The 21,771-nt window shown below is 38.3% G+C and overlaps 2 protein-coding genes across 4 annotated transcripts; one reads left to right on the top strand and one right to left on the bottom strand.

Moving 5' to 3' along the window:
• Positions 1-186: 186 nt before the first annotated feature.
• Positions 187-11,850, bottom strand: LOC103983928 (26S proteasome regulatory subunit 6A homolog). The gene is made up of 10 exons (XM_009401286.3): positions 11,681-11,850; positions 11,454-11,570; positions 6,532-6,639; positions 5,736-5,927; positions 5,307-5,498; positions 4,335-4,453; positions 2,778-2,865; positions 1,657-1,776; positions 1,388-1,528; positions 187-561 (listed from the first exon to the last, which is right to left on the bottom strand). Exons 1-10 carry the CDS (start codon positions 11,795-11,797, stop codon positions 484-486), a joined length of 1,272 nt encoding a protein of 423 aa, XP_009399561.1. The 5' UTR covers positions 11,798-11,850; the 3' UTR covers positions 187-483.
• Positions 11,851-12,046: 196 nt separating this feature from the next.
• Positions 12,047-21,415, top strand: LOC135673038 (serine/threonine-protein kinase VPS15-like). Of its 3 annotated transcripts, XM_065181713.1 has the most exons (12): positions 12,047-12,561; positions 12,630-12,704; positions 13,082-13,204; positions 13,388-13,433; positions 13,525-13,685; positions 14,331-14,410; positions 15,356-15,461; positions 15,708-15,884; positions 15,967-19,140; positions 19,653-19,900; positions 19,992-20,091; positions 20,971-21,415. In XM_065181713.1, the coding sequence occupies exons 1-12, from the start codon at positions 12,364-12,366 to the stop codon at positions 21,145-21,147; spliced, it is 4,665 nt and encodes a 1,554-aa protein (XP_065037785.1). In that variant the 5' UTR covers positions 12,047-12,363; the 3' UTR covers positions 21,148-21,415. The 3 variants fall into 3 exon arrangements, with proteins under 3 accessions (XP_065037785.1, XP_065037786.1, XP_065037787.1); XM_065181714.1 differs by lacking the exons at positions 12,047-12,561; positions 12,630-12,704 and having other exon boundaries at positions 13,353-13,433; XM_065181715.1 differs by lacking the exons at positions 12,047-12,561; positions 12,630-12,704; positions 13,082-13,204; ... (1 more) ...; positions 13,525-13,685; positions 14,331-14,410 and having other exon boundaries at positions 15,371-15,461; positions 15,667-15,884.
• The last annotated feature ends 356 nt before the right edge of the window (positions 21,416-21,771 follow it).

Genomic DNA, 21,771 nt, shown 5'->3' with positions numbered 1-21,771 from the left:
AGTTGGGTTGAATGAAAGGTCAGACCTTGTAAGCTTGCTATCTTCTTCCCATGCATGTAATAGATGGTTCTGCCTCGCACACCTTTGCATTGTCGAGGCATGATTATTTCTTAACATAAATCTATATTAATTATCTTTTACATTTGTATATTATCTCAAATGATATATCAAATAAGAACACAGATCTGCACTGTGACGCCACACTTTTTATATCAATTAGCCAATCAGAGAACAATAATGATTACCTGATGAACGCACTGACACCATTTTTATTCAATACACCTTTATACATGCAAAAACATAAATACAATACTGTAGAGATCATGCACTACTAAGTCTCAATCCGGTGGAGCATGATCCCAATGTACCAGACCATGACATTGAGTTGCAAGATGACTCGAGTAAAATACGATACAACATACTAAGAGGCCGTGAAAGATGGAAGGATACTTAGCACACCTTTGTTTAACTGCTCGCACATCACTAAGCGTAATAATTTAAGCTGGATTTCTTCTTCGCTTGAACTTGGATTATCCCTTCGTTGAAATCTTCATGAGTCACCTGAAACAAAAGTATGATATTAGTTGACGAGTGCTTTCATCGCACCAACCTTAATATAAAGAGCCATGAAACATGAATTGATCACATCCAGAGCAAAGACCAAAGCCATTCCATGCAAAGGGATAACAAGGCAGTGACCATTCCACTCTACGACTAAAAAATCTTATCCCATCCCGTCTCATCCACAGTTCAGGTTGCTGAATATAATATCATTCCTGACTCGTACAAAAACCGACTAGATCAGTTTTGATCCGTCCTGCCTTGGTGAGGATTAGATTATAAATATATAATAAATATAGAATAAACAAGGATACAGCAGAACAGAAAAAAAGTGACACTGTCCCTGAACCGACTTGGTCCAATGTTCAAAAGTTCCCTGAGCCCACCTATTTCCTGGTCAAAATTGGTCAAATCTGATTTGATCGGTCTAGTTCCCACAGTTCCAGATTGATATTGACATCCTAATTCATGTCTGATGACTCGATGACAATAAGAACCAGAGGGAAAACATAGTGTGTTCCTGATTAGAAGCATCTCAGGTATATATAAAGTCTTGCAGCATAACTCTTACAGCTTTCTAAAACCCTATGTATATAGAACAGGGAACAACATGCTGTGACCAGAAGGCATGATTGTACTTACTAGAGGAAACAAGCTACAAGGAATATACATTGAACAGGCAGTACAATTTCTATCTTAATCATCTGACACTATGTAAGATTTTTCTATAAAGAAGTCACAAACTAACGTAATTATGTGGGGTGTAGAGTTCAATTCAGTATAGGTGTAAATTAAGAACAATATTAGGAAAGCAACAGAACAGAACCTCAGTTGCATCTCGACGCAGGGCAAGCATGCCAGCTTCCACACAAACTGCTTTAAGTTGTGCTCCATTAAAATCATCAGTTGACCGAGCCAGCTCCTCAAAGTTCACATCAGGGTGCACATTCATTTTCCTCGAGTGGATCTAAATTTTATAAATAAAAGAAAATACACGCTCATTTCAAAGTATTTCTAAATTAAATGATAGATCTGTTTCTTTATCAACGTGAAAACTTAGTAAAGCATTTGCTTGCAACAAGAACACTATGGTACCTGCAATATTCTAGCCCGTGCTTCTTCAGATGGATGAGGGAACTCTATCTTCCGATCTAGACGTCCAGAACGCACAAGAGCAGGATCAAGTATATCAGCACGATTTGTTGCTGCTATAACCTGACAACCAACCATATCATGTATGTCTGTGTGAGAGAGAGCGAGAGATGAAAGAAAAAAGTAATAGAGAATCAGAATGCCACATTTACCACAAACTATATAAATTCATAGATCAACTAAGACAAGCAAATACACCTTAAAGCAAGCACCACACTGTTACATAGTTTGAATTTACCATGTACCTAAGAATGACTAACACATGTAGCTGTTATTTGGTCTCAAATTTTTACCAAACCCAACAACTTTGATCCAGGCTCTCTCAGAAGGTGCAGTGCTATAGTGTTATCGCTTGTTACCAAAAATACCTAATGGACAAGAATCTTCTGGAATTAATGACATCGCATGTGTCAGCAAATATTCTCTCTCTCTCTCTCTCTCTGGTGCAGCGAAATTGATTCCATCAAGAATCAAGATCAGCATACCATGTGTGACATATATAAAACACAATTTTGTTTCTAACATTTCTAAAGTTTATTGCATTAATGGTCTACATTTAGTCACATAAAAGCTGGTTATGTACTCCAAAACCTCTCTGCATCCTCAAAAGAATAAATTCAAACCTGTACTTCTAGCAAGCATGAATAATTACATTTTTTTTATAGCATTTAGTACTACACAACCAAGAATCTCATGCATAACATTATCATAGGCTTCACCATAAACTTACCTACTGCAACTAATGACAAATACTTTTACCTAGGGAGAGCTATGCACAATGCCATGCAAAGGAAAAAGGAGGAGATCATATGAAGTTTAAGAATTTTGATCCAGATAGGTAGCCAGGATCACTAAATTTGGTCTAAAGAGAAAAAAATGATGCAGCACAAAATTTTTTTTAAATGATTCAGAGAAAGAACAACAAAGGACATGTGACAAACAAGCTAGTAGTGCTGTAGGGAAGACTACATTAAACTGAATCATATTCAAGCTACAAACACATGGGTATTTCTATCGAAATGGAAAGATATTGCTCCAATCACAAGATCAACAAGAACACTGACCTTTATACTGTCATCACTGCTAAAACCATCAAGCTGATTAAGTAATTCCAACATTGTCCGTTGCACCTCCCTATCTCCACTTACTTCACTGAAATGGTAGTGCAAAAAGAGAATTTTCGAGCATCATGTCTTGTCATTAAAACAACTATGGCATGACATTATTTAGTGCAAAAATTTCTTTGCTATCACTGGCTCAGATTTTTATTATGGAAGTATAACATTAATAACCCACACGAATAGCTAAGCAGTGAAGTCAAAAGGTTCAAATAGAGTCACTTCAAAAACATGCCCCTGAGAGTTCAATGTAGGTGATTATGTTTCTAATTAAGAAAGATAGCCCTATAAGCATCAAATACAACAATCCCATATCCAGTGAACTTCCTAAATGCCTTCCTTGACCAATAGCAATTTAATACTTAGTCAAATCTATCTTGCTTTAAACAAAACTCTCATCCCCAGGACTGGTTATCAACAGCATCTTTTATGCATAATGACAAATAATTTGTTATTCTATACCATGATTAAATATGGTGCATGTAAACTGTATTTCACATCTAATAATAAAATGCAGCTATTCACATGACCATGGCAAGGAGAACTATAGTTTTACCACCGATACTGAGTTGGGCTCTCTTATAAAGGAAACACTCTAAAATTTGAGCTACTCTGGTAACAAATAAAGGCCCTCCACCAATCCAATTACATAAACTGACAGCATAACTGACACATACTCCCTCCACATAAATGTAATGCCAATGCATAATCTTACAACCAAACCCTTGTATACCAGGAGTTTTCTTTAGCATCCCTCCGTGATTCCAGCTCCTTCCAATTCTCAAAAGTTTTGAATGCTCTAGGTAGCTTCTTAACTGTATAGTAGATTAGCAGAAGAACTGAAATGCTCTGACAAATATGCTGCTCCTAACATTTTAGAATTGTGAAAATTGCTATACCAAATCCTTATATAATGTAAAATTTTAATTAGTAGATTAGACTCAAAGCATCCTGCATCAGTATGAACCTAATTCCCAGGATTTCATGAGAGGCGATTCTTTAGCCATCTCACCGCCATAATTAAAGATGACTAAAATATGAAAATTGTGTGTATATCTGTTTTTTTCTACTTGTTTTCTTTGCAAGGCAAACAATTCAACAAACAAACTGTTCTAACAAAGAAAAATAGAACAGGAAATGAATATGTCAAGCTAGCCATCAACATGCTACCCTATTCTGAAGTGAACAAAAGCATAAACTTGTTAGTATAACAAAAAAGACATTATAATGCATCAAAGAAGATAACTCGTATAACAATGAAGTGCCCAATGGTTGTCAGACCCTACCATTTGATGTTCAAAATAAATGTCATGCTCATTAAGTTATTGACTTATATATTGTTGGTGCCAGTGAAAAAATGCCATGGGTCAAATTTTGTGCTACATTGACCTAGCCACCGAGAAAATGATCATGACATGCTTGCAACATTGTAAGACCTTATCAACTGTTAAAAACAAAAACATGAACTGTCCAAAAGTCTAAAGAAAAAAAGAGATGACAGACCTGTCAAATCGTTTTGTCCCTATTGCATCTATCTCATCTATAAAAATTATACAGGGTGATTTCTCCTTTGCTAGCTGAAAGGCATCACGAACAAGTTTTGCTCCATCACCAATAAACATCTGCATTAATTGGATAAACAATCACTAATTAGCCAAACATCAGCATTAATCAGTCCCCTAATGAATCCAAGACTTCAGAAAGTAAGATGCAAAGACATGACTGCATCACACGATGTGATTGTAATCATGCATGTATTAGTGCATGCACCTAATAATCAAGATGTCCAAGAATTCATCAGATCATATGAATCCAACACAAAAGTTCAGAAAGTAAAATGTAAAGAAATAACTGTATCATAAAATGACATTGTTAATCATGCATGTAGTAATGCATGCATCTAATCATCAAGTTGACCAAGACTTCATCTGATATGAATATAAAAGCTTAGAAGAGGCTTTATTGCAGGCTTATAAAAAAAGTTTTAAATGTCATGGTGATATCATCATGATGTACTGGTCTAAGTGTACAAATCTTCTTACAGTGCCAAAAGGCATCCATGGAAAAGGGATAACAAAAGAAACAAATGCTGGAATGTAAAATGTACTTGATAGTTAAGCAAAAAAAATAACAAAAAAAAAAATGCAATTCAGAGAATAGACCCCAATTTTTTTAGCTGTACTTAGCAATGACTACAAGTTCATAAATCCTACCAAACCCTAAAATAGGAAACATTCAACTGACTAAAAAAAATTAAGTACTAACAAATATCTAATAACAGATAATTTCTGGATCATTCACTAGCAAAGAATCGTGAAATTAAATTAAAAACCTAACCAGAACTATCAACATTTCAAAAGCCAAATTTTCTTGATTAAACATTCAAATGTTATGCAATTCAACTGATACATATTCAAAGCCAAAAATTTATTACGATTTCGACGTAGAAAAAAGAAGTATTGATTTTAAAAGTACCTGAACTAGTTGAGGGCCTGCCAGCTTCAAGAAAGTTGCATTTGTTTGTGCTGCACAAGCACGTGCCATCAAAGTCTTACCAGTTCCAGGGGGTCCATACAAAAGCACTCCTTTAGGGGGACGGATCCCTAGTTTCTGAAAGCGGTCTTTGTGGGACATTGGCAACACAATTGCCTCAACAAGTTCTTGGATCTGAAATTACAAACAGAAGTAAAAAGTTAATATCGACAGGTTCTCTAGTACAAAGAACGAGTTTCAGAAATAATTGACCACTTCCTTACTTGAAGAAATATAAGTTAAGAAGACAAACTCAGGGAAGGGTCCAATAACTCTGAGGCCTAAACATTTAGTCTTGGCAACAAAGTCATGACAGAAATAAAATTTTGGTGGTCAAATTACTTGTATGGACACAGGAAGTTTTTAAGGTACCTGCTTCTCAAGGCCTCCTATATCATTGTAATCTTCTGTTGGCTTTTCATCAACTTCCATTGCCTTCACTCGTGAGTCATATTCTGATGGTAGAGTATCCAAGATCAAGTAGCTATCTTTGTTGACACCAACAAGATCACCAGGTTTTAGCTTATCAGGGTCCACTAACCCAACAACAGGAAGAAAGATTGTCTGGAAAAAAAAAAGAAACAAACAAGAATAAGCCTCCATTACCTTCAGTAGATTGCTAAACACAGTCAGGTATCAAGAACAACCATCAACTCACAGCTTCTCAGGAAGTGACATATTGCAATAAATGAAGCAAGAGATATACCATTCAGAACTGCCTATAGTTATCACATTTCATTTTCCTACCCAAAGACTGACTTTCAGTTAGTTAAAGTTGAAAGCAGTAAGTCTGTAGTATAACATACTACAATTATTCTGAAAGCTTCAGACGATCACTTGCCTAATTTTCTTGAAAAAAGGACAAATAAGAACATGAAACTGTACAGAGATGCTTCACAATTAACTTTCAAGTAACTAACAAAATCCAAAAAGAAGAGTCAGCTAAAACAAAATGAACAATTGTAAAAATTAGGAATAGAAGCAATGGCAACTTGTGCAGCCATATGATTATCAAAGTATGCCACAGCTTGACTTTCAGTAAGTTTAGCTGATCAATTATCAAGACATTCAGTAGACAAATCCACCAAACACCCGAGAATATGGAATAGAAGCAAGCAGCGTAAAGCAGACAAAAAAAATGAAGAAATGAGTTAGGGCTCCAGCTTACCTGTCGCGTGGAAGTCTTTAAGACAACACATTTTCCTTTCCTTTGAGAATCCAGATCAACATTTGCACCATCTTCCTCAGCCTCTTCTTCTGGATTCATCTCCAAAATCTAGACAACACAAAAGCGTATATGATCAGTATACCCTCAGTTAATTTACTAGAATTATGCACATTCACTAAATAAAAGAAAAAAAGTAAAATTATATGCTATAACACAAATAAGATGGGTGAAAATATTTGAATTTCCATCTGGGATCCACAACCACTCTCACAAGGAACAATAAAAGAAAGAATAAGGTACTGTTTCTAGTTACCAGAGTTTCATTGTGTCAATTTAATTATTAAACTTCTAATGATGCTTTAAAAAACATTCATCTTATTGACCAAAAATAAATAAAATGCAAAAACATGAGAACAAATTTAGATTTAATTTGATATAATAAGATGTTGAGTATCCTAATGGAATACAGCAGATTTATTTCCAATTCAACAAATGACACCTAAATTATCCCAAGTTCTATACAGTAGCAGTTTACAATTAATTAATTATTAGTTATCTTTTTTTTTTTTTTTCAAATTTGTGATTGGTGGGTATCTAATTTCCTAGAAGCCACTTTGGTTTCATATGCCAACCGTATGCTTCAATTATCAGAATACCATACGTGCTAAGACTTGTATCATACAGTGCATATCGGGACAAGTATTAGATCAAAACAATATCCCTCTATATTTGTGCAAGAGAGAAGAGTTACACACTATATGAAAATTAAACAGAAGAAAGAGAAGAATAAAATTGAGACAGAACATGTCCCAGTTGAGATGGCAAAGCAATAGCCGAGACGAGCTATCTTTTTTGCAAGACTAAATTTGAAGTCATTGTAAACAGAAATTTACCTCGTTGAAGCTTTTATAACAATATAAAGTTCTGTTACAGCAGAAAGACATTTTGTTAATAATTAAGCTCCCAAATACAAGGGTTTTGAAGGATCTAAATTATCTCACAATAAGATAATGGACCAATTAACTTATTGAGCCCAAACCATTGGCTAAAGAAGCTTAGGTTCAAATTAGTAGTAAAGACATATTCTAAGTTAATTCAAGTCTCCAACTGCTTCTGATGTGGGACTAAACCGGAGGCATTATAATCTGCCTAGTGGTGGCTCCATGTTATTATGTACCTTTGGCCTCATCCACGAATTTGGCCTCATACACAAATGACCCCTTCCCAGTCGAATTGCTCACCGTGTCAAGTTTTAGATCAGTGTCTCTGATGACATTTATTATGCCCAGATCAAGGGATAATGTTAGGATACCTTTTATTTTTGAGTTTTGAATAATGTTTTGTTGAGTTTGTCTAGCTCAATAAGACTCGAATAGGGGCTTATTTGAGATTTATTTATTTATTAGGAGTCCAAGTCCTGATGGACTCAGGGGTAAACTCTATAAATATGAATGTATCTATTTCTTTTCATCTATATATGAAATGTTATTCCAATCTTTTGGCAAATCCTAGGAGGTCGATCCCCTTGAAGTGATCATCCATTTTCTTTCTCTTCTTCTATGATAAAATCGTAGGATCTTATCTTTTGGTATCAGAGCAGCAATCCTCAGCATTCTCATTACAATTTCTCACATCACTTCATCGCCGCAGCCATCATCAGCTATCATCTCAAAAAAAAAAAAAAAAACAAAACAAAACAAAAGAAAAAAGTGTAGTCGGTAGTCGTGCCCCATCTCGCTCGAGTGAGAAAGGGCCACCGCCGCTGTTTCTTGGCCTCAGCGACCTCTCGCTGCTCCGAACCCTAGATGTTATCGTGGTCGTTCTTCATCCCACCTTCTGCTGTAGAAGCCCAAGACTCATCCCACCTTTCACTGTAGCCGCCCTCCAGCCACGCACGTAGCGACCACACATGATCGGCATCTACAACCCCCTTCGTCGCCATCTCACACCCCAACCACCGCAATCGCCATCTCTCTCCTCAACTATTGTCAAGCGATTAGTGCAGAGAAGGAGACCATTTCTTCTGCCAAAGACGCCGTCGCCAGTAGCGCCCAACGTCACCTGCAACCCTCGCTGCCTCATCTTGGGTCGCAGCCGCTTGCGGCAACGCTTTTGCCTCCAACCGCACACATAGCGATCGCGCGCGATCGACATATGTAACCCCTTCCATCGCCATCTCACACCCTAGCCATTGCAACCGCCATCTCTCTCCTCAGCCTCGACAGCAATCTTCCTCCACGCAATGATAGAAACAGGGCAACTCCCCATACCGATCGTCGTTGTCTCCTAGCCGCACCACCACCGCTGCCTCTTAGCCTTAGCAACAACCTTTCCTCCACGCAGTGACAGAAACAAAGCAACCTCAGTAGCAGCATCCTCCCCGTAGCGACCGTAGCGAGCCCTCATGCTGCTCTCGGTGTCTGCTTCCTCGACAGCATTGCAGCGATCCCTCACGCCCTCAACGCTGCTCCTAGCCACGCCACCATCGCTGCCTCTCAACCTTGGCAGCAGTGCCCTCCTCGCAGCGAGCCCTCATGCTGCTCTCGACGTCCGCTTCCTCGATAGCTTCACGATCTCTCACGCCCTCAACGCTGCCTCAAGCCAAACTTCACAACAGTCACACCGAATAGGGCAGTGCTGATGCCCTTGACTAGACACCAGAAGCAAGAGTCAGGGATTACAGATCTAGAGTGGTATGGAATGACTATCGATAATTCAGTGAAAGCTCAACTAGAAGCCTTGGAAACCAGAATTGAGAACAGAATGGAAGAAAAATTTAATGATTTCATAAGGAGCCTACTGGAGAGCTTCAACAAACTTCAACAAGATGAAAGTTCAAGTCTTACGTTGAACCGACCTAGAGACACCGGAAAAAGGAACCAAGAACAGAACATAAGCTACCCCTGCATGAAGGTGAAATTCCCAAGATGGGAAGATATAGATCCAACCAGTTGGATCTCTAGGGTAGAAACATTTTGTCGTTTTCACAGAACTCCAAAATAATCCAAGGTAGAAATAGCTTCAATCTAACTAGATGGAGATGTAATCCAATAGTATGATTGATATGAAGCCTGTCACGGGGTCCCCTCATGGGAGCAATTTAAGATAGGACTTCTCGTTCGATTTGGACCATCTGAATACGAGAATGTTGATAGGCAGCTCGTTAAAATTCATCAAACTTATATAGTGTTAGAATATCAGAAAAAATTTGAACAATTGTCAAATCAAGCTAGAGACTGATCCGAACGACAACTGGTGGGAACATTTATTGAAGGACTTAATCTAGATATCCGATGTTAAGTCAAAGCTCGCCAACCCCGTACTATGACAGCCGCAATCTCATTTGCACGTTTGCATGAGGAAAAAATCAGCAGAGAGAATCGTCGAAACAAAAGTAACAACAAACATATGATCAGCAAGCCACCTGCCCCATCTATTCTCAGTCGAAATCCTAACATCCGAAGACTAACCTGAGAAGAACTTAAGGAAAGATCAATGAAGGGTTTGTGCTAGCACTGTAATAAAAAGTGGAGTAAGAAGCACCGATGTAAACAAAGGCAACTTCTAATGATTGAACCAATTGGGAAGGAATCGAAAGCTGATAATGTGGACTCCGATCATGAAGGTATGTATTCTGATGAAGATGTTGGACCTATCATACAAACAGTGCATGCATTAGCCGACTACTCTAACCCGCAAACTATGAAAGTTAGAGGAACTTTGGAACATCAACCTGTTACAGTTTTGATTGATATTGGTAGCATTAACAATTTTATGGACAGTAAGGTTGCCAACTGATTGGCCTACCACATTGAAGGCTATGAAAAATTCGAAGTAAAAGTCGTTGATGGACGAATTTTAACTTGTGATAGCCTTGGAAGACTTGATTATACAAGGCCAAGAGTTGCTTGGCCAAGAGTTGATTATACAAGGCCAAGAGTTGCAGATTTCTTTTTGTTACCCTTGTAAGACTTTGAAGTGGTGCTTGGAATTGAATGACTATCAACCCTAGGTGATGTTTCTTGAAATTTTTCTAAACTAATTATGAAGTTTTTTATTAATGGAAAGCAGATGATCCTAAAGAGAAGACGTGAAAGTAAAGTCACAACTACCACTAGCCATCGAATGGAGAGGGTTCTTCAAAAGACTGCAATGACTACTACACCGGAAGGCCGGCCCGTTGCTTACATTATCAAGAAGTGGAAACCCTACTTACTTGATCAACAAGTTGCGATGCGTCGCAGATATCGTGTGACTGAAGTGCTAAAAGAGAAGCTCCTAGAGTTTGATGTTGCTCAGCCTTGAGGACAAGACTGATTTGAAGGGGGATGAATTGTTAGGATCCCTTTTATTTTTTTAGCTTTGAATAATATTTTATTTTGTCTAGCTCAATAAGAGTCGGATAGGGGCTTATTTGAGATTTATTTATTTATTAGGAGTCCAAGTCCTGATAAACTCGAGGGGTGAAACTCTATAAATATGAATGTATCTGTTTCTTTTCATATATCTATGAAATATTATTCCAGTCTTTTGGCAAACCCTAGGAGGCTAATCTCCTCGAAGTGATCATCCATTTTCTTTCTTTTCTTCTATGATAAAATCCTTTCTATGATAAAACCCTACGGTCTTATCATATAATAATTGATTAATTAACTCATTAAGAGTGATCACTAGCTCAAAATCCTAAGTCAGGTTAATGATGGTAAACTCATCCAGCCCTTCTGGACAAGGACAATTCAAGTCTTTACCCACTTCCCGATGTCGGGCTAAACTTGGGGGCACAAGTAGATTTAAGAAAAAACTAATATGCCTACTGAAATTATAATGGAAAACGAAGGATAAAGTTTTACCCAAAATGGAACAGAAGCAAACTAATGGTTTCACGAATGCAGAGAAAAAAAAGGGAAGGTAAAGGAACTGACCTCGACGATGTTCCCAACGAGGTAAGGCAGTTGCTTGTTGAGCTTGATCTTCTCTTGATTCTCCTTTATCTTCTCCTTGAGGGATTCCAGGTCGAGGTTCGTCCTATGCAGCTCATCCTGCATCCAACGCCAACAGATTCAGGAATCAGATTGGGTCGAACAGACAAAAATGGAGTAAATCATAAAACCCTACATTCAAGGAAGAAGAATCAACTAGGGTTTCAAACCTTGAGGATTCGAATCTCGTTGTCAAGAAGGCGAGAGGCCCTGATGATGTCGTCGGTGCTCATGGAGGAGAGCTGGTCGTCCTCGAAGTTGGGATCCTCCGCCATCGCTGTCGCCATGGATTGGGGTTGAAGCAGAGCGCAACTGCGCAAGAGTTCTATTTGCGAAGTGCGGGGCTCCTCACCAAAGTCAGAATTAAAATTATGATCCGGTAACCCAGTTAGGATTCGATCCAATACGAAAATTCTGATCCGGTAACCCACTTAGGAACAAATCCAGTGCGTTTCGCGTCCGAATCTGAATCCGAATCCGACATGGCCCGGTCCAATCCGTTAACACTCGTACACGCTACCCTCGGGTAGAAGCATCAGGATATTTCGTCACCGGTCTTCTTTGTTTCACCCGACCGGAGGAGACGAGAAAACCAAGAAGACGAAGGAAGGAGAGGGACGGAGGAGAGGCGACGACGAAGGGCAGAGAGAGGCGAATTGCGAACAGCCTAATAATTCCCTCTGCCTTCTCGATCCCGACGAGAGCCGAGGCGCCATGTGAGAGCCCTAATTCACCCTACCCACGGCGACGTCTGCGGATCCTGCCCGATCTCCGCCGGCGAAGAACAATTAGGGAAGAGGAGAAGGAGGGGAGGTGAAGGGATCCGAGGGATTTTGCGGAGAGCGGCGGTGCAATGGGGAACAAGATCGCGAGGACCACCCAGGTGTCCGCGACCGAGTACTACCTCCACGACCTCCCATCCACCTATAACCTGGTGCTTGTGGAGATTCTAGGCCGGGGACGCTTCTTCAAGTCCATCCTCTGCAAGCATGACGAGGGCCTCGTTCTTGTCAAGGTCTACTTCAAGCGCGGCGACCCCCTCGACCTCAAGGTCCCTTCCCTCCCTAGCTTTTTGAGCTTGACGTTGAGTATGACCATTGATATGCCTGCGTTATACAGGAGTATGAGAGGAGGTTGGCTCAGATCAGGGACATCTTCCAATCCATGCAACATCCCCATGTTTGGCCATTTCAAGTGAGTTTTTCTCTTCTTTGATATCCCTTTTATACTTCTTTATATTACATTTTTTTAATATATGATTTATTGAGGAATTACGTGTTGAATTTTTGAAATTTATGTGTGGCATTAGAGACAGTAATTTCAATCACATATTGATATGCATATTTGTTCTTTCTGGGAATTGACCTTATTTTTTTCTTCCATGTGCATTTGATTATTGATGCAATAGCAGTTAATGCTAATTGGGCTAATGAATATAGATTTTTTTTACCTAATTTCTTAAAATAAAGCTTGTAAAGGTCTATGCTGCACTGGAAACATTAGCATCAGGTCTTGTATTTCTCGTGTTGCTTCTTGTTGAACCTTTCTCTGAGGTTTTGAGTGGTATATAGTTCTGGCTGGAGACTGATAAGGCAGCTTATCTCTTGAGGCAATATTTCTTCAGCAACCTTCATGATCGGCTGAGCACGAGGCCCTTCCTCAGCCTTATTGAAAAGAAGTGGCTTGCTTTTCAGGTATATATTTCTAATTGTTCCTTCTTCATAGGAGAAAACAGAAAGACTATTAGCAGTACTTATTAAACTTGGCTGCGGCTTTAATAGAACTGTCTCCAAATGCTTTCAGTCCATTGGTCATATAAGTCTTTCTATTGCTGTTCTCCAGATATGGTTGTGGACTTAGATCATTTGGTTGTGCAGTTACTCTGTGCTGTGGAGCAGGGTCACAACAAAGGAGTTTGCCATGGTGAGAAGGAATTTCTGGAGGGAGAAAAATGGCTCACTTTTGGATTTTTTGACATGAAGTTGTTATTAACAAGGCATTTTGCTTACTATAGGTGATATCAAGTGTGAGAATGTTCTTGTTACTTCTTGGAATTGGCTATATCTTGCCGACTTTGCATCTTTCAAGCCAACATACATACCGGATGATGACCCTTCAGATTTTTCATTCTTCTTTGACACTGGTGGGAGGAGGCGATGTTATCTCGCACCTGAGGTGGGATTCTTGCTTCTAGCTATTTTCCTGAGATCTGCAGGTTTTGTAACTTTTTCATAGCTGGTTTAAATAATAAATTTGCATCAAGGTATTATGAGGGTTGAGGTATGAGTGATCCCCTAAGATAGCCTTGTGAGAGAGATGGTTTAGGAGTTTTGATTTCTTAAAGAGAGAAGTGGACGGCGATGGAATATTCTAAATCGAATTTGTTATACCCTTTAATAAGTTGCAGAATAACACATCTCAAGGTAGACCCAGTTTCAATGAGTACTGCTGACATGAAGATTGGAAATCACAGCAAGTTGTCAGATAAAATTTGCTGGTGGTATTTCTGAATATGTAACAAGAATGAAGTCATCAATTATAACATTGTATTGACTTTCCAAATGTGGAGCTTGGTGTGACATATGCGAATGAATATATGTTTACTCATCTTATTGAAGCTAACAAATTCTCTCCTTAATTTTCATTGTTAAATTTATCCACTCATATTTTAGGCACATCTTCTATGATCATGTTATACTTCATGTGTTTCTTTTGGACTACCATGTCTCATATTCTAGTTGGTGGGATGTTTTGTTTACATCTTTTATAAGTATCTTGTTAGAGAAGTAACCGATCTATATATGGTTTTACTTATTTCAGAGATTTTATGATCATGGAAGTGAATCACAAGTTGCAGCGGATGCACCTTTAAAGCCATCTATGGACATCTTCTCACTGGGGTATGAAATTTCTTTTTATAAAGGAGCACGTCACTACATTTGACTGTCTCTGCATATTGTTACATTTTCAATCTCTATGATTGACTTAACAAGAATGATGCATCATGGGTGCTATTGTAACTTGACACAGTTGTTTTATTTCTTTGAAAACAATTTCATCATCTGAGTTCTATAAAGTAATCTATTTTCCAAGATTTATTGTTATAATAATCCCAATTGTCAACCATTTCTTTTTTCATATTGTACCATTTCGTAAGTTGGATATTACTTGTTTATTTGTATCTTTGTATAAAACAACCCATAAGATAGATCTGTTTTCCTTATATTCTTGTCTCTTAACCCATTTCAAGATGAAGCTGTGAGGTGCAATTTCGCATGTACACAAATATATTTTGGAATTTTGTCTCTTTTGAAAATTCTGTGATGTCCAGTTAGAATCTCCAGCTTTTATTGAAAATTTTAGAGGAGAAATGATTTACAAGAATAAAGTTTCTTGATCTAGGTAATACAGTGTTTGTAGAAGGTGGATGATGTGTAAAAGCCTAGCATGTTTGATCAGAATGAATTGACATCTACAGGATGGTATCTGTTGTTTGAATCTAGGAGTTCCACAGAGTACCACCCGATTAGTAGGTTGGGCGTTAGATTGATTCTAGGATCTCTAGGTTGAAATAAGGCATGGACATGTATTGATATGCATTGGTTAGGATAGTGCAGGTAGCTTCAGTCCAAGGAATATGACCTATCCTAGTATAGGGTGGATGTGTCAATAAGTATGTATGCTTGTATGGAATGGACTTGTATGGCAATCCATGGTCTATCTCTTGAGCACAAATAAGAACCTTGGTAGTGTCTAATTATTGTTGTTAAAAAGTTTATCTGGCCATCAGATTCATTCTGTCCTATACGTGGTTCATGAAATGTATTGATGCCTTGTCTTTTCAGGTGTGTTATTGCTGAGCTTTTTCTGGAGGGGCAACCATTATTTGAGTTATCCCAGCTACTTTCATATCGCCGAGGGCAATATGACCCTAGTCAATACCTTGAAAAGGTTATTTTTATGCTGATATTTACTTCAATCTGTCTCATGTAACAACTTGAAGTATTTTAACCATTTTATTTAATAAATATCAGGTATTGTGGTCCTTTTGTCATCATGCACTTGAGTTAATTTCGTTCTTTTAGTTTCTCGTAATAGTGAAAAGCATTATCACTATAGGTTTTATTAGCTTGTTTTTTTTTTTCATTTTTTTCAGATTCATTAAGCAGAGCTTGATCATGTGCTTAATTATTGTAGATACAAGATGATGGAATCCGGAAAATGATACTTCACATGATTCAGTTGGACCCAAATGCAAGGCTAACATGTGAAAGTTATTTGCAAAATTATGCGTCTTCTATATTTCCGAATTATTTTGCACCATTTCTTCACAAATTCTTTTCTTGTCTGGTTCCTCTTGACTCGGATACAAGGGTGAGAAAGTCTGATGATCTTGTTTTTGTAAGCTAGTTACAAACTTATACAAATAACAAGTTAAAATTTGATTTTGTTATAGGTTGCAGCCACACAAAGCGCCTTCCAGAAGATACATGAGCAAATGATGAATTTTAGATCATCTGAGGACATTGTTTCTGATCCATCCACTTGTTCAAAATCCACAGATGATGAAGGTTTTCAACATACAGAAGGTGGGAGACAAAGCATGCAATCGGCAAGAGGGAATGAAAGAGGGAAGTTGGAGAAAGTCACAGTTGCTGACCATATACAGCTTGTTGGAGATATTACTTCACTTCTCAAGGATGCAGAAAACATAAGCCGTAAAACACATTCGGATGTAGCACAGAGAAAATCTACATTGATCTCCTCAAATGACTCTGACGCCGCCTGCACTCCATTTTCTAAACAATTTATGCATTTGAAAGAACAGGCTTTAGGTGATTCCAAAGGACATAAGCAGAAAGAAACAATTTTTTTAAGAAAGATCCTTAAAAGTGACTTGGACGCTCTGATGGATGAATATGATAGCCAGACAGATACATATGGCATGCCGTCTTTTCCAGGGTCAGAGTGTAAAGTCAGCTGCGAAGGCATGGTCCTAATTGCATCTTTAGTTTGCTCATGCATAAGAAGTGTAAAGCAACCACAGCTGAGGAGGGCTGGTCTTATTTTACTAAAGACTTCTTCCTCATACATTGATGATGAAGATCGTTTGCAACATGTACTTCCATATGTTATTGTGATGCTCTCTGATCCAGCTGCAATTGTGCGTTGTGCTGCTCTTGAAACATTGTGTGACATTTTGCCTTCAGTCCAAGACTTTCCTCCGAGTGATGCAATGATATTTCCCGAGTATATTCTTCCAATGCTTTCCATGCTTCCTGATGATCCAGAAGAAAGTGTTAGGATATGTTATGCAAGTAACATTTCTAAGATTGCAATGACTGCTTATAGATTCTTGATTCGCTCCGAGCACATATCTGATGGAGTACCTCTTGATAGATCTGGTCTAGTTCAAAAATCGCAATCCCTTCCTATGGAATCACCAAGAAAGAAGCAAGGCCATAAAGTTGATGGTCAGCTTGTGCAGTTGAGAAAATCCATAGCTGAAATTGTGCAGGAATTGGTAATGGGTGCAAAGCAAACTCCAAATATCCGTAGAGCTCTCCTGCAAGATATTGGTCGTCTTTGTTATTTCTTTGGGCAGAGGCATAGTAATGACTTGTTGTTGCCCATCCTACCAGCATTTCTTAATGATCGAGATGAGCAACTTCGAGCAGTTTTTTACGGGCAGATAATTTTTGTCTGCTTTTTTGTCGGTCAAATAAGTGTTGAGGAATACCTTTTGCCCTATATCGAACAGGCGTTGAGCGATGAAATGGAGGCTGTAATTGTGAATGCTTTAGAATGCTTATCCATGTTGTGCAAGAGTGGTTTTCTACAGAAAAGGATGCTTCGTGGGCTGATTGAGAAAGCTTTTCCTTTGTTATGTTATCCAATCCAATGGGTTAGAAGGTCAGCTGTCACTTTTATTGCTGCCAGCAGCGAGAGCTTAGGACCAGTAGATTCCTATGTTTATCTTTTTCCAGTTTTGCGCTCTTTCTTCCACAGAGAGCCAACTTCTTTATCTTCTGAGACATCCCTCCTTTCATGTCTGAAGCCTCCAGTCAGTAAGACGGTATACTATCAAGTTGTGGAGAATGCAAGGAGTCCTTACATGTTGGAAAGACAAAGAAAAATATGGTATTGCAGATCCTCCAATTCAAACCAGTGGGAAACTGTTGAACATACTAGGAAGGTAGCAGGTGATGTAAAATCTATTAAGAGTCCTGTCAAAAGAGAATCCAATGCACAAAGTGGCAAATATGTCAATAGTATTACACAGAATTCGCCTCTACCTATCATTGAAGATGTTGCCATAAGAACAGGGACTCCCTTCCAAAGTACCTCTGGTTCAGTGGACATAAGAGACTCTCTTTCATCTGAAAAATTGCAATTCTCTGGCTTCATCTCCGCGCAAATCACAGCAAGAAATAATTATCTTTGTGATGGGCCTGGTGAAGGCATACCCTTGTATTCTGTTTGTGTGGATAAGCGCACAGCTGGAGTGTCTGTAGGTTCTGAATCTTCAATGAACTGGAATCCTAAAGGGGTTGCTGCTTCATGCATGCCTTGGCTGGAGCCTGTTAACAAGCAGTTTGGCTTATCAAGTTCAGTTCCTCCTAAACTTGTTTCAAGCTCTTTTTTTAACATCAGCAACAATGTCAAGCAAGTCCAAAAGCCAGCACAAGATCCAGAAGCCAGGGACTCTGAGCAATCTGCTTATGTGACCAGCAAGTTCCAGGATATTACTGTTTGTGACACTCTAAAGGGAAGCTCGTCTATGGCTGGAGATGATGCCTCACAGTCTGATTTAGGTGGGTTGTCTGCCTTAGCAAGAGCATCTTCAATTCCTGACACAGAATGGAAGCCTCGTGGAGTTCTTGTTGCACACCTCCAGGAGCACCGTTCTGCTGTGAATGATATAGCCATTTCAAATGACCACACCTTTTTCATAAGTGCATCAGATGATTCCACTGTTAAGATATGGGATACTAGAAAGTTGGAAAAGGACATCTCTTTTCGATCTAGGTTAACTTATTCTCTTGATGGTAGCCGGGCTTTATGTGCAACTATGCTTCGAGGCACTGCACAAGTAGTTCTTGGTGCAAGTGATGGAAGAGTTCACTTGTTTTCTGTGGATTATATATCTAGAGGGTTTGGTAATGTAATTGAAAGGTACTCGGGTGTTGCTGATATCAAGAAGAGAGAAGTTGGTGAAGGCGCGATTCTTAGCCTTCTAAACTGTTCTAGTGCAGATAGCTGCATAAGTCAGACTGTTTTGTTCAGCACCCAGCGTTGTGGGGTCCATCTTTGGGATACAAGGATGAACTCAGAAGCTTGGACATTCAAAGCTGTTCCTGATGAGGGATATGTCTCATCTCTCGTAATGGGTCAATGTGGGAATTGGTTTGTGTCGGGTTCTTCAAGGGGTTTTCTGACACTATGGGATCTCAGGTTCCTTTTGCCTGTTAACTCCTGGCAGTACCCCACTGTATGCCCTGTGGAAAAGTTATGCTTGCTAATTCCACCAGCCAATTCCTCGTCTACTGTCACAAGGCCGTTAGTTTATGTTGCTGCTGGGCATAATGAGGTCTCCCTCTGGAATGCAGAGAATGGAAGTTGCCATCAGGTAATTGAAGAATGCTTCTTTGTACCTTGTGGGTTCCTTATACCTTATGGTATACGAAGGTAAAAAGTTATCTACTTAGGAAGATAACCATGGTGGGTTGCACTGAGACATACTGTAGGAATGTGGGTTATCTAGAGCTATTTTGTACATTTGTTATATGGTTTAGGTTATTTAAGCTTCACTTTTTGTTTAAATGGATCTTTTCTATCTGAATTACAATTTATCTTTTTTTTCTTAATTCTAGTGTTTAATTTTCTCATGTTATAGCTGCTACTTGTTTGATAAGTGTTTCTATTCTTGCTTATGCAAAAAGTTGAAGTTTACTAATTGCAAAAGTAGTTATATTTAGTGTCTTTGAATATTGCAATAAATCATGGGCTCAGGTTTTGTAGGAAGTTGTTTCTTATTTCTGTCCCAACTAGTAATACATTGATTGATTCTTGAAGGTTATGCAAATATAATGCTGATATTTGTGTTTGCCATTATGCATAATATTTTCCAAAATATTGCAGGTGCTGAGAGTAGCTAGTGGTGAGAATGAAGCTGAAACATCCAATGTTACTCGAGCACTGGCAAGGCCTTCTAGCAAACAAAGTTCAAAACCAGATGGGAAACGTGGTACCAGTTCCAAATATAGGACTGATGAGTTGAATGAACCTGCCCCTCGTCTTCAGGGTATCCGCTCATTGCTTCCCTTACCTGGAGGAGACCTGTTAACTGGTGGAACAGACTTGAGGATACGATACTGGGATCATTCTAGGTTATCATTTAAATTCAACATTTATAATAAATGGTTTCACAAAATAAATCTGCCTTTGTGGATTTTTATTTTCCTTTTCATGATCTTGCAGTCCTGATCATAGTTACTGTGTATGCGGTCCATCAACAAAAGGTGTCAGGAATGATGAGTACTACGATATAAGGTCTAGCTTTGGCATACAAGTTGTTCAGGTACAATTTAAGTAACTTTGTTGTATTTCAATTCTTTCCTGGACAATTCTACTACTACTATTTCCATACTAATGTTGTTTAAGCGCTGCATTTCTGGAACTGTTTTAAAGAATTGTGTACTCTCATGAAAGATTCATGGAATCCTGTAGATATCTAGTTCTACTTTGATTTTTTTTCTTCAATTCATGTAGTACTTGTGCGTACTTGAAGATAAGTGAGTGTGATCTTTCATCTAGATTGCTACTTTGATGGGTCATTTGTGCTTATGTTGCATTTGGTGCCGATAGGCTTCTTTTTAAGCATCTGTGTTATAAAAGATTTATCTACTGTATTTTTGACATATCCTCGATTGGATTTTCTAAAAACAATTTAGAGGATCATGTGAACTAACAATGCCACACACATTGTTTCTATCCGGAATCCGATGGGATTGAGTTTATCTCTATAAAGAAAGATCCTAATTCCTATCAATTCATTGACTGAATTTATCTTGTGCTCATTCTGATGAAGGTTAGCTAGCGTTAGACAACTTGCATTTTACACACTATGAGACAGTTCCAAGTATTGAGTTATGCTGATTCACTAGCATCTGACTTGTTCTCTAGGTTTTGTCTACATCCTACATTGATTAGATAGAATATTTACCTGAGAATATTATCATAGAAGGATGTGTAATATACATTGATTATGCATTTTTTCCCAAAGAAGAATCATGTTGGTATCTTAATTAGTATGTACCAACCTGGTGCTCATGCTTGGTTTTAGCATTTTAACTTGTGCTGTTATCGTTCCTGGAGTTGTTACATTCTCTTGTTGTAGAAAATGAGCCAATTAATACGCTTTTGTCGGTACAACTTGGTTGTTTAAAATGTCAAACAGGAGATGAACAAGAGGCCTGCTGCATCCAAGTTGGCCCAGAAGGCACTTCTCTCAATGGCAGCTACCGATTCTGCCGGGTGCCACCGCGACTCAGTGCTTTCATTAGCATCCGCCAAGTTGAGCCAAAGACTACTGATATCCAGTAGCAGAGATGGTGCAATCAAGGTCTGGAAATAAGAACTGGAGAAAAACAATTAGATTGTGAAGATTGCGTTGTACATATGTAGATACATGAATATGGACAATTAGATCTAAAGGCATGTGGATAACCATGTGCCCAAAAAGTTGAAAGTTACTCTTCTTTCGTTCAAAGTGAATTTAGATATGTTTTCGCGGAGTTGCAAGTTTTGGCTTATAATTTAATTGGTCAATTGCTGCATGTACCTGAGTCTGATTACATTAATCTACAAAGGAGTTAATACATCTCTTCGCAGTTGATGGAGTACCTGCTTAATAGTGCTATTGATATTGTTATTAGTGCATCAATATAATTTAGCACCTGTAGAGTGTTTATTCGGGAATAGAGAAAATGAAGATTTTTATATATTTATTCCGTTATAACCATTTGATTATATAAAAGACTATGAATGATTCGACGTTTCTTTTAATAGTTTAGAGTATTGCTTCACTGCTCTTGACATGCATTTTTCTCAATTCTCAATATTCGCCAATATATACTTTTATATTTTTTTATATTTTTTGTCAAACATATTAAGAATTAATTTTATGATTATATATATATATATATATATATATGTATGTATATATATATATATATATATGTATATATATATATATATA

This window comes from Musa acuminata, chromosome BXJ1-5 (assembly GCF_036884655.1).
Source record: "Musa acuminata AAA Group cultivar baxijiao chromosome BXJ1-5, Cavendish_Baxijiao_AAA, whole genome shotgun sequence".
NCBI classification, from domain to species: Eukaryota; Viridiplantae; Streptophyta; class Magnoliopsida; order Zingiberales; family Musaceae; genus Musa; species Musa acuminata.
This window is presented reverse-complemented; position numbering and strand designations above follow the sequence as displayed.